Here is a 13,156-nt window from a genome sequence, read left to right on the forward strand (position 1 = left end):
CATGAATTTACGTATGTCACCAACCCCGGACAATACAACACAAACCTTCATTGCACCTCCATGGTCGTGATCAACTGCCACTATCTCCGTCAAACCAGCCAGCATCATCGGCCATGCACCACCTCCACAATGCCACACCGTAACGATGGATCATCTATTCATCTGTACCCCCTGGCACGCAGACAACCCACAAAAACCGCCATCACCAGTCCCATCAACGAGGCGCACTCGAAAATGATGGTGAACACAACACCAAGCGCAACCATCATCCATTTCGTGCAGATCGGTATATAGGATTCCCTTGAAGCATTCTGGGACGGGAATCGGTAGGTACTGCATGTTGACGCCTTTAGCAAAGGAACTATGCACAAAGGTGTTGTAAAACTATGAGAGCGATATAGTTCACCGAACAACAAGGCAATCAAACAGGACATCCGAACAAAAGAAAGAAATGGCAACTGTAAAGATTAGGACTCCTCGAAACTATTATTAACCAGTAATAAAGCGCGGCCTAGGTCGGCTAAAATGACAGTAAAAACACTACCCTACTCTACCCTACATGTCGTGTATTTCTTCAGCGTAACTCCCAGATGTTACGAATTCCCTGTCTATTCAACCTGGGATTTATAAACTCGTCGCAGCCTCCACCACGACTGACAATGGAAGAAAAGTATCAGCATGCAGATTTGACGGGCGGCGACGGCAGGCCCAGCCCTGCTCCTCCTTTCGTAGATTGTTCCAGCGCCAGCAGCCGTAGCCCGAAATCTAGCCCCTGAAGGAAAGAGGTTCCGATCAGACAACAGTGCATAACCATGCAAAAGGATCTTGGTTGAGAGAAGAGAAACTAACCGGGAGCTCTCCTTGCTTCATGGATCTTGTAACCACCGGCCGCTGCAAGCCTTCCTGTGGCAAATGAACATAACCATGTTAGACGACCGTGATTTGTGCTGGCTTTTGTATTACATTTTTTTTTTTGCAGACGAAGGCTATGTGGTGTAGCTCAGCTACCCAAACATCTACTCCCATGATGATTCAGGTCTTTTTAAGCAAGGGAGATGCTGTAACAAGTTCTTGAAGAAGCCCTGTGATTGCAAGATCAGTAATTTTTGGTTGAGTTCTTACCAGGCGATTCGGCAGCACCCCAACTTTTGGTTCTATGAATTGGAGGAGATACGACACGCCAGCCAATTGGCAATCCTGTTGATACAATAGCGTTAGTCACCAAATGTTATCTGCTGAACTCACTCCTGGTATCTAGAACTTTGTAATGGAATCCTTTTGCTAGAAAAGTAGAAATCACAGCACAGAATCCTTTATTTTTTCAGTGACAGGTGGTAGCAGTGTAGAACAGATTCCCGGCGGTTAAGAAGATAGAAGCAATGAAGTAAACATTTATGTGTGGAGGAGCCTACCTGCTTGTCTTGAATGGAATCCAACTTTCCATCCTGCAGAAGCAATACAGTAATTTAAGTTAGCTCAGCTGAAAGACTGGCAATCAATAGTTTCCAAATGATAGTCCAATAAAAGCTTACCATATTAAAAGCCAACTTTTTGAGATTTTCCATTTCTGCACCGATATCCTTGAGTTTCATCCGTGCGCCGACAACCTGAAAGAAGAAAATGGGACATTTGTAATTCACCAAGTAACTTGAATGTTTACTAGTAACAATCAACCATTGAAAAAAAAGTACTCAAATCCACTATTCAAATTAAGCTGCGCCGTGTGCAGTTACCATTACAACAGAAATTTAAGAAGTACCTCATCTCTTATTTGTCCAGACATCTCCTTTTGCTTATCCAATTTATCATCCAACCTTTGTATACGCTGTGTCAAGTGCCTTTTAGCAGCCTTCAGATTGAGAAAAAGATGTTAGTACTTGATAGTTCAACTGCCTTCTTAACATAAAATGGGAACAATAAAATAAATCGATATTCAACATTTCTAGCACGAAAGGAGAGGCAAATTAGGTACATATTCCAATTGATTAGCCTTTTTGGAGTCATATTAACCAGGGCAGTTTGAGAATCAGTTTCCAACCCAGATTGCCAATGCATTTGATTTGAAGAAAACTGATCTAACTATAAATAATAGTCACATAGTTTTAGGAAATATGAGCTAAAGCTCCAAGTTATTTAAGAAAACACTTCTTCCAAGATCATTGCCATTGCGACCTTCTTTTCTGTTGGAAACAGGTCAGCAGTACCACAAGAATGACTAGAGATTTTTTTTTTAACAATGACTAGTGAATAGTGACTTTAAGTCAAATATATCTGAGAGCAAATGGGTCCTTGTATGGTGAACACCAAAATTGGTGTCACATCCATAGTTATAACAAGCACGAGTGGTGCCATTATCCTTTTGAGGTACAACATAGATGGTAGTGCATTACCTCATGAATGCATTAAGCCAAGAAGGTTAAAACATAACAATTTTGCACAATACAAAGAAGGTATCATTATCTAGAATCACAGATGACTAATATAGGAATAAAGGAGATGGTGACCCTTTTCCAATCAAATATAACTGGGAAAAGTATTTTATACTAACAGCAAGAGAGTTCTGCACTTGTTCCAGATGCTTTGTCATGCTTGAAACAGCACTGGCCATATTTTTCTTCGTGACGTACATTATGCTAGAAAATGAGATACCCTGAAAACATGCATATGCAAGTAAATATATGATAAATAAATCGATGTATTGATGATTTGATCAGGAAGTAAAAGCTTGAATTAAACCAAGCACGGCTAGGCAGATAACCAGCACAAGATCAATAAATACCCAAAGGATAAACAAGTAAATGACGCTTTTTATGCACATGTGTACCGATTGACAGGGGCAACAAGGTTTAGAAGTTAAAAACCATATAAAACTTAATAATAAGAGAATAAGCAACTCTAGGCAGGATTTCACATAATTGCGAACAATGTGGCAGAACCACCACTTTTAGTTTCTACTAAAAGTACGAAATGACAATGAGTAGTTATAGAACTATGAGTTGGTGTGGGTTACAGGTTACTTGGAATTACCTCGTAATTGCAGAGTTATGACACAACTAGTACCCTACTAATTATCTCTTAACTGTAGACTTGCTCAAGATTTTAGAGATATTTAATGTCTGCCCTTCTCCTTCGAGTGATTTGGGATACATAAATTCAATGATGAAAATTATAGTTCAAATTTTGTTTTCACATATATGATGTATTTTACAAGCAGGGTTTGTTAAGGAAAAATGTGTACTGCACATGATGGTTGCCGGTCTTTCTTGAAATATCGCAAAAATTGTTGAAGATTGAGGGCTAACATAAAGTAGATAACACGTACTTTCCACCACATATAGGCATAGCCCACCACTCCAGCAGCTGCAGCAGGTGCTATGAAAGCTGACAGAACTGCAAACAGAGGAAAAATAGATGTAACGTGAACAAAACACAGCCTACAAAAAAGAATGAACAAAATACAAGAGGCAGAATTTAAGCAGCAATGGAACATATTAGGTATTTTATACACTTTTCAACTGCAGTTTGTTAGACTACTTGTCCCCTGTAATGTTTCTATTTCTGTAATAATCAAACTGTCATGAACATCAAATATATTGGTATATTAATCTAAGAAAAGGTGTATCTGCACTCTGGAGTGTAGCAGAACACAACCGTACTTCACTCTTATTTTGGAAGACATTATTGCACTAGAAAATAGTGCACTATTAGCGATATTTTGCTAATAGCGGGGTATTTTTTTATTATTAATCATTATTAGACCCCTTAATGTTATGGGAACAAGGATATGCTAAGTAATGTTAATGAAGACATGGTTGGATAGGTACAACAAAGGAAATTTCGGGACAGCAGATGAACGTACCATTGTTGCCAGGGTCGATATGAACAACAGTTGGAGTTGCCATTGACAAATGTCGGATCTCCCTCGTAAGTGCTTGCAGCTAAAATTGGTAGAGAACATAATTAAGCCACTGGATATAAACATACTCTGTACGGTAATTTCTTTTCGGCGTGCGTCACACTGATCGATCGACGCGATTGGTTGGTTTGATCAGCGCGGTTTTACAATCACCACAACGCCATTATAATGCAGAGAGCACACACCTGAAGGCTCAACGTGGCATTCTCTTGGGCGGCGCTGCTGTCCACTCCTTTCTCGCGAAGAAACTCCTGCCGAACCACCGCCGCAGCACATAAAAGTCAGAACAGGAATTAGACAAGCGCTGTCGCCGCCGGCCGGCCGACACCGCGGAATCGAAGTGACCGATCGAAGCGAGGCGGCAACGAATAAATCGAGCTAGTGATCGATCGCGCGCGCGCGCACGCACCTGGAAATCCTTGAGGATGTCGGAGAAGCGGGAGGCGCGGCCGTCGCCGAGGACGATGGGGGCGGCGAAACCTGCACGTACGCGCGATCGATAGATAGATCCGTCAGGAAAAGCAGGCACGGGAGGCCGAGCTCGCGACCGAGACGAAAACTGACAGGACGGAAGGGGCTAGGCTACGCACCGACGCCGGCGAGGAGGACGTAGCGTCCGAGGTGCACCGACGCCGTCGCCATTGCTTCGCGCTGCGGGCGACGAGGCCGGGAAGGGGAGAGCGTCCGAGAGTTCTTGGCTTGGGGGAGGAGGAAGGAAGGAAACAGTTGCCCACGAGGCGGGTCGGCTTGTTTATGTAGAGCCCGCGCGGCGTTCGGCCGGCTGAGTCAGGGTCACGGTCCAGTCGTTTCTTGTCCCGTCACCGTCATTTCTTTTTGAAATAAATGTATAAGTTTTTTTTGAGAAGAAATAAATAGAGGTAGGTCGATGGTGGACATCCGTGCAAGAGTTTCATTAGTTTCGGACTTTCGTTCTTTTTATTGTGCAAGTAGTTGTATACAACGTATAAAAGAGAAAATATCCGCTTAGTGTAAGAGTTTGGATTGGTTTCAGACTGTCGTCTAGGTCCCGTTCTTCATTAGATCGAACTCCAACTATTATTACCAAAAGAAAAGACTAGATAAACTCTTGTAGAGCAACCATGATTTTTTTTAAACTTCAAACGAGACACGTGTCTATATTTTAAGGGAAACGACGCTAATCATCGGGCGGATCACATAATTTTCGTCCACCTCCTCATACGCATGACACGTGTCCTGTGTGCTCACACATCTCTCCTTCTTGAAACAACAAAAATGTCCGATCGTTCCCCACAATAAAATCCTCTCTCTCACATCTATGCTACATTCACACGAGGCGCTACATTCAAACGAGGCGTTACTGCTAAAGTTATTTCCGCAACAATACATGTGTTGCAAAAAAGTGAAGACTGGGATTTTTTTTACAACATGACTTTTGTTGCAAAAATAAATCCACTGTTGCAGAAAAAAATCTACAGCAAACACTCGGCTGTAAAATATTTCTACAACAACACCTTTGTTGCAGAAAAAAAATTCTACGGATGTTTTCGCAACACGATTTTTTTTGCGAAAAATATTATATAACAAACTATCAAAAATTATTTCAGAGATCTGGTGTGCCCTGCCCTCTAGTGACCACACTGTAAGTCGGTTGGGGCTCTTCTTCGGGTGCATGCAAGATACTTTATGGAAAAAAATTGTGTAAAAATTTCAACCCAATCGGAGTTATGGATCTCCGAGAATTTAAGAAACGGTGAAGGGCTGGAAACCAGGAACACCAAACAGAAGAGAACAGAGAGGGAGATCCAATCTTGAAGGGGCTCCCACCTCTCCGTCGCCATGGAGGCCACGGACCAAAGGGCGAACTCTCCTCCTATATAGGGGGAGACCAAGGAAGGAGAAGAGGGGGGGGGCTCTCTCTCCCCTCTTTCCTAGTGGCGCCGGAGTGCCGCTGGTCAAGGAGCATAACGACGATCTACATCAACAATCTTGCCACCGTCAACACCAACTATCCCCCCTCTATGCAGCAGTGTAACACCTCTTTTCCCATGGTAACTCTATACTTAAACATGGTGCTCAACACTACATACTATTTCCCAATGATATGTGGCTATCATATGATTTTTTAGTAGATCCGTTTTGTCCTACGTGTTCATTATGATATGATGTTATTGATATGAGTTGTGTGTTGATATGGTGCTGTCCTAAGGTGCCTTTCGTGAGGCGCACACGTGAAGGATACACGCTGGAGGGTTTATAATATGTTCATGATTCGCTTATAGTGGGTGACGAGAGTGACAGAAACTTACACCCGAGTAAGGGAGTTGTGCCCGTATGGGAGTAAAGAGGACTTAATATTTAATGCTATGGTTGGGTTTACCTTAATGATTTTAAGTAGTTGCGGATGCTTGCTAGAGGTCCAATCATAAGTGCATATGATCCAAGTATGGAAAGTGTGTTAGGGTATGCCCCTCCCTCATTGGACATGATATTTATCTATCATTTTATATTCAATTGCCTATGGAGAAACTTTTTCTTGAGTTACACAAAAAGCTTTCTACTAAACAACCCCTAACTTTTATTTCCACGCTCTTTATTTTCTTACAAAAATCACTTAAATTTTAATTACCTGTTCTTTATTATCTTGCAAACCTATCTATTACACCTACTAAGTACTTCTAGTTTTATTCTTCTTTTAGGTAAAGCAAACGTTAAGTGTGCATAGAGTTGTATCGGTGGTTGATAGAACTTGAAGGCATAGTTGTTCTACCTTTAGCTCCTCGTTGGGTTGAGCACTCTTATATATTGAAAAAGGTTACAAACAATCCCCTATACTTGTGGGTTATCACGCACCTCGTGGCCCATCTTGACATGATTCCAACACCAAAAATTCCTAGAAATACAGAAACCTCCAGAAATAACCCTAGATCAGATGCTCCACCGCCGCAACTCTTTGTATCGACAAAATACCATTTTGGAGACGTTCTAGTACCCTGTCGCAGAGGGGAAATCATCTTTGGTGGCCATCTTCATGGTCCCGGTGGAGGCCATGATGAGTAGGGAGTAGTCCACCCTCGGGGCCGAGGGTTTGTACCAGTAGCTATGTGTTTAATCTCTCTCCCTTTCTCTCTCGTTATTGAGATGGTACGATCTTGATGTATCGCGGGCTTTGTTAATATAGTTGGATCATATGGTGTTTCTCCCTCTCTATCTTGTTGTGATGAATTGAGTTTTCACTTTTAGATTTCGTTTTATCGGATTGAATACTTTTATGGATTTGAGAGCACCTGATTTATGTCTTGCTATGAATACCCCTGGTGACAATGGGGTGTCATATTGATTCACTTTACATACGTTTTGGCACCCAATTCGCAGATTCCCGAGGTGGCATTGGGGTAATCTATGTATAGGGGTTAATGCATGTTCTCGTCTTTGTTTCTCCCGTAGAAATCTTGGGGCACTCTTTGAGGTTCTTTGTGTTGAATTGAGTATTATGAATCTGAATTTGTTATGGTGTTATTTTAGTACGAACGCTTGGATAGATCGATCGGAAAGGATAACTTGTTATTTTAGTACGAACTCTTGGAAACATTGATCAGAAAGAATAACTTTAAGGTGGTTTTGTACCCTACAAACAATTTCTTCTTATGTTCTCCGCTAGATAGGAACTTTGGAGTGATTCTTCATCGCACGTTGAGGGATTGTTATGTGATCCAATTATATTAGCATTGTTTTTTTTGAGAGAATTATATTAGCATTGTTGAGAGATTGCACTAGCAAAAGTACGTACCCTAGGCCTCATTTTCAAGCATTGCAATACTGTTTGTGCTCACTTTCGTTACTCGCTACCTTTCTATTTTTATTGTTACTATTACAAAAATCAATATCTACTATCATTACTACACTTGTATCACCATCTCTTTGCCGAACTAGTGCACCTATACAAATTACCATTGTATTTTGTGTGTTGGGGACACAAGAGACTTTTTATTATTTGGTTGCATGGTTGTTTGAGAGAGACCATCTTCATCCCATGCCTCCCACAGATTGATAAACCTTAGGTCATCCACTTGATGGAAAATTGCTACTGTCCTACAAAACTCTACGCTTGGACGCCCAACACCGTCCACAAGAAAAAGTTGTGTAGTAGACATCATGGTGCCTCCTAGATAGGTTAGGTGTCGCTTGGGAGCCTCCTACTTCATGTTGTGGAGTTGAACCAAGAAGTTTGTAAGGGCAAGGAGATCGCCTACTTCGTGAAGATCTACCCCGAGTGAGGCTAGTCCTTCATGGATGTAACACGTGATGGAATAGACAGGGTTGCTTCTTCGTGGACCCTTCATGGGTTGAGCCCTTCATGGACTCGCGTGGCCGTTACCCGTGAGTTGAAGTCTCCATCAATGTGGACGTATGATAGCAACACCTATCGGAACCACGCTAAAAATAGTAGTGTCAACCTTTGTGTTCGATCTTCCTAAACTGTACTCTTTATTTTGCATATGCATGTCTTTACTTTCCGCTGCTATACTCATAGACTTTCATTTGTAGGGTGTGATTGAGTCTCTAAATCCTAAAATCTTCCAACAGTTAAAATTGGGAAAAGTCTAGGTTTTAATTTGTCAAGTAGTCTATTCACACCCCTAGACATCCCTTCTAGTGATCCTACAAAGAATAACACAAATATCAATAAGGAATCATGATGCAAAATGGATGTATCAACTCCCCCAGCTTAGACCTCGCTTGTCCTCAAGCGAAAGCCAAGCTTGAAAATATTGGCCACATGATTTGAGAGGGAGAAGTCGGTAACAACAAAATACAAACATGAGAGCATCATGAATATTAGCATAACAGCAAGTGTTTTATCATATATCTCCTTATAAAGAAGTAACAATCCATTCAAAATTATTGGAGTATGAAGAATAAACCTTATTGACAATCAACAACCTACGTTCTCAGTCATTGGGACAATCATAATTCATCATATTTCATAGGAGAGTCTATGTAAGAGCTTTCTTATTAGCAAGTTCACATACTCAACTATCATTTAATCTTCTATGATTGCTCACGCTCAAGACATATTTTTGGAGCTCATGTTTTCATAGGACACATAGAAAGATAGGGGATTAAATGATTTGCCATCCAACTTATTTACCTCAAGTATAATGTTAATGATAATACATCATGATCATCTATATCCACATGGATATATAAGTCCGAGTCTTTCCTCAACACATAATGCCTTCCACTATATAGTTGATAGGCAGGAAGAGGAATAATCTTTATTGACTCTCGCATAGGAGTGAATACATAAAATTAAAAGATAGGACCTTCGCAAATGGAAGCAAAGGTGTCATGCGCTTTTCAGTTTTTGGATGAGCAAACTCTTATTGCAAAGGAACGTCACTTTATATTGCCCCTCATGATAGCAAATTTGATTATGCACTCTGTCGCTTTTATTTCTTTGCCATCACAAGATCGTACAAAGCTTATTTTCCCCTTGCAATAAAAGACCTTACATATTTAATAGAAATTTTATTGTTTGATCCATTGATGGCAACTTACTTGAAGGATCTTATTCAATCCATATGTAGGTACGGTGGACTCTCATGGAAATAAACTGGGTTTATGAGGTTATGGATGCACAAGTACTATCTCTACTTTGTGCGGAAAATTTTGGCTAGAAAAATATCTAAATAAGTCACCACATGTTGAAGGATCCAAGTCCATATAACTTCTATGTGAATATAAACTACCATGATCATTACGTTGTCTTCCATGTTCGACATCAACACTTGATCGTTATATAATATTTGGTGAGGGCTCACAATCATAAAAGATGTCTGAGATAGTGTATTCGTATGAAAAAAATCTTGCTTTGATTGTAACAATGACTAATACTATGTTTGTTTATTGTCAAAAACTTTTATCACTTATACCCTTTTCTACATGAAGTCATTACTCCCATGAGATAAGCATATGATCTTTTCTATTTCTTTCATTCCCATGTTGTGATGATGAATGCGGACAAGTAAAGTAGACAAACTCAATCTTTATTATATAACTCTCACACTCGATTAAATGGGTAGGTAGAACTCAAAGCAAACATTCTAAGCAAAGAAAATATGAAATTTTATTTCTCCAAATCACGAAATATTTAAGGATGGAACTAAGATAGATGGTAGTGGTAGAAGTGATGGTGATACGATACTGGGGAAACTCCCCAAGCTTGGAACAAGGTAAGCGTGGTGCCCATACCCATGTACTCAGGTGTCCTTCTTGGGTGATGGTGGTGATGATGCGGCAGGCTTGTCCTTTGTCTTCCATCGCATAGGTTCCCCGTTGAAAAAGGAAGAGCTCGTCTCTCGAATACTGAAATCTGCAGCTATACTCATCCTCTTGAAACGAGATACGTACTCATAGTTTACGTTTTGCAGATCATTGATTTGATCCTGTCATGGAGCTTGATGATCATCTCCATAGTTTCATTGATGTTCTTCTTGTTCTTACGGATAGAATCTGTAATCATGGAGTGGTTGGCGCTGAGTCCACGCTCCACCATCCCTTGGCACTTGAAGATCTCTTCCTCCACCACGACGAGCCTCGCCTTCTTGCTTCCCTATTTATTTGGTCCTTGCACGTGACGGATGTGAAGCACCCCCTCATGCATCTCAATGGTCTGAGGGTGTTTCATCACCACTGAGAGGTAAGGATTGATGACCTTCTTGAAGAACTTGTCCTTGGGGGAGCTTGATGTTGTCATGGCGTTCTAGATCTGGTAGAAAAACTGCGTGAAATAAGAAAAGAGGAGAAACTCGAGATGCGGTTGTCAAAACAATAAGTGAGTATATATAATGAATTTTTTCAAGTGAGAATATGTGCTTGGGAAGAAAAAAGAGTCCAGAATGCACACGAGGGACCCACAAGCCATCAGGGCGCGCCCAGGGGGTGGGCTTGCCCTTTTGGCTTGTGCGTCCCTCGTGGGTCCCCGTGACTCTTTTTTATTTTTTGAATTTTTCTAAAATACCAAAACCAACAGAACATATTTTTTGAAATTGTTTGAGTTGGTTTTCTTACCGCATCATGTACCTACTCCTTTTTCAGGTTTCTGGAGTGTTCTGGGAGGTTTCTCTTATGTGCTCCTGTGGTGTTATCACTTGGATAGTATTAGTTTCAACATTAATGGGTGTACGTGAGACGTAGTGCTTAATTCTTTGCCCATTTACCAATCTTGGATTTTTTCCTTCCAAGTTATTGATCTTTGTAGCACCGGAGCGATAGACCTCCTTGACAACATATGGGCCTTTCCATTTGGAGAGGAGTTTACTTGCAAAGAATCTGAAACTAGAATTGTACAAAAGCACTAGGTCTCCTACATTGAATTCTCGTTTTTGGATCCTCTTGTCATTCCATCTTTTAACCTTTTCTTTAAACAACTTGACATTTTTGTAGGCTTGTGTCTTCCATTCATCTAATGAGCTAATATTAAATAACCACACCGGCAAGTTTAAAGTCATAATGAAGTTCTTAATTTCCCAATAAGTTTTATGTTCTAACTCAAGAGGCAAATGACAAGCTTTTCTATAGACCATTTTATATGGGGACATCCCCATGGGATTTTTACAAGCAATTCTATAAGCCCATAAAGCATCATCAAGTTTTTTAGACCAACTCTTTCTGGACCTATTAACAGTCTTTGCAAAATTAATTTTATTTCTCAGTTTCTTAACTCAATTTGGCCACTAGACTCAGGATGATAAGGTGATGCAATTTTGTGATTAACACCATATTTAGCTAGAAGTTTACATAAAGCCCCATGAATAAAATGTGAACCACCATGAGCCATTAAATATCTAGGGACTGCAAACCTCGAGAAATTGATGTCTTTAATAATTTTAATAGAGGTGTTACGGTCAGCACTACTAGTTGGAATGGCTTATACCCATGTAATCAACAATAACTAAAATATGAGTATACCCATTAGGGGAAGGAAAAGTTCCCATTAAAATCAAAGCCAAACATCAAATGGTTCAATAGCAAGTGACTAATTCATAGGAATTTCCCGACGTCTACCAATGTTACCAACTCTTTGACATTCGTCACATGAAAGGACATACTTATGAGCATATTTAAAAAGAGTAGGCTAATAGAGACCGAATTGTAATACCTTGTGTGCAGTTCTGTCACTAGCATGGTGTCCTCCATCGGCCTCAGGGTGACACTTCCTTAGGATCTGTCCTTGTTCATGGTCAGGTATACAATGCCTAATAACACCATCTACTCCTTCTTTATAAAGATGTGGGTCGTCCCAAAAGTAATGTCGTAAATCATACACGATTTTTTCTTTTGTTGATAGGTGAAGCTAGGCGGAATATATTTAGCAACAATGTAATTAGCATAATACACATACCAAGGAGTACTATGTGAAGTATTTATAACAACAATTTCTCGTGATGAAAATTATCACCAGTAGGCAATGGGTCATCAAGAATATTTTCCATCCTAGACAAGTTATCTGCTATAGGGTTTTCATCTCCCTTCCTATCAATGATATGGAGATCAATTTCTCGGAGTAAAATCACCCACATAATAAGTCTAGGTTTAACATCTTTCTTTTCCATTAGGTATTTAATAGCAGTATGATGAGTGTGAGTAGTTACTTTAGAATTAACGATGTAAGGTCTAAACTTATCACACACAAACACAAGTGCTAAATTTTCTTTGTCAGTAGTAGAATAATTTCTTTGGCACCATCTAGGGTCTTACTAACATAATGAATAACAATCAATTTCTTGTCTACTCTTTGCCCTAGAACAACACCAACAACATAATCACTAGCATCACACATGATTTCAAATGGTAAGTTCCAATCAGGTGGTTGAAAAATAGGTGCAGAAATTAAGGCCTTCTTAAGTATTTCAAAGGCTTCTACACAATCATCATAAAAAACAAAAGGGATATATTTTTGAAGGATATTAGTTAATGGCCTAGAAATCTTTGATGAAACACCTATAGAAACCAGTATGACCGAGGAAACTTCTTATACCTTTAATATAATTTGGGCATGGCATTTTCTCCATTGTACCAACTTTGGCTTTATCCACCTCAATGCCTCATTCGGAAATTTTATGCCCAATAAATATACCTTCATTCACCATAAAGTGACACTTCTCCCAATTCAAGACAAGATTAATTTCTTCACGTCTCTGCAAAACTCGATCAAGGTTGATCAAGCAATCATCTAAAGAAGTCCCATAAACGGAA

General features: G+C 40.1%; 1 protein-coding gene across 1 annotated transcript; it reads right to left on the reverse strand.

Annotated features, from left to right (window-relative positions):
- Window positions 1-384: 384 nt before the first annotated feature.
- LOC123441471 lies at window positions 385-4,558 on the reverse strand. The gene is made up of 12 exons (XM_045117895.1): window positions 4,507-4,558; window positions 4,326-4,396; window positions 4,102-4,167; window positions 3,860-3,938; window positions 3,323-3,390; window positions 2,549-2,650; window positions 1,760-1,849; window positions 1,533-1,607; window positions 1,413-1,445; window positions 1,123-1,197; window positions 850-903; window positions 385-772 (listed from the first exon to the last, which is right to left on the reverse strand). Exons 1-12 carry the CDS (start codon window positions 4,556-4,558, stop codon window positions 674-676), a joined length of 864 nt encoding a protein of 287 aa, XP_044973830.1. The 3' UTR covers window positions 385-673.
- Window positions 4,559-13,156: the final 8,598 nt, after the last annotated feature.

This window comes from Hordeum vulgare, chromosome 3H (assembly GCF_904849725.1).
Source record: "Hordeum vulgare subsp. vulgare chromosome 3H, MorexV3_pseudomolecules_assembly, whole genome shotgun sequence".
Lineage (NCBI taxonomy): Eukaryota > Viridiplantae > Streptophyta > Magnoliopsida > Poales > Poaceae > Hordeum > Hordeum vulgare.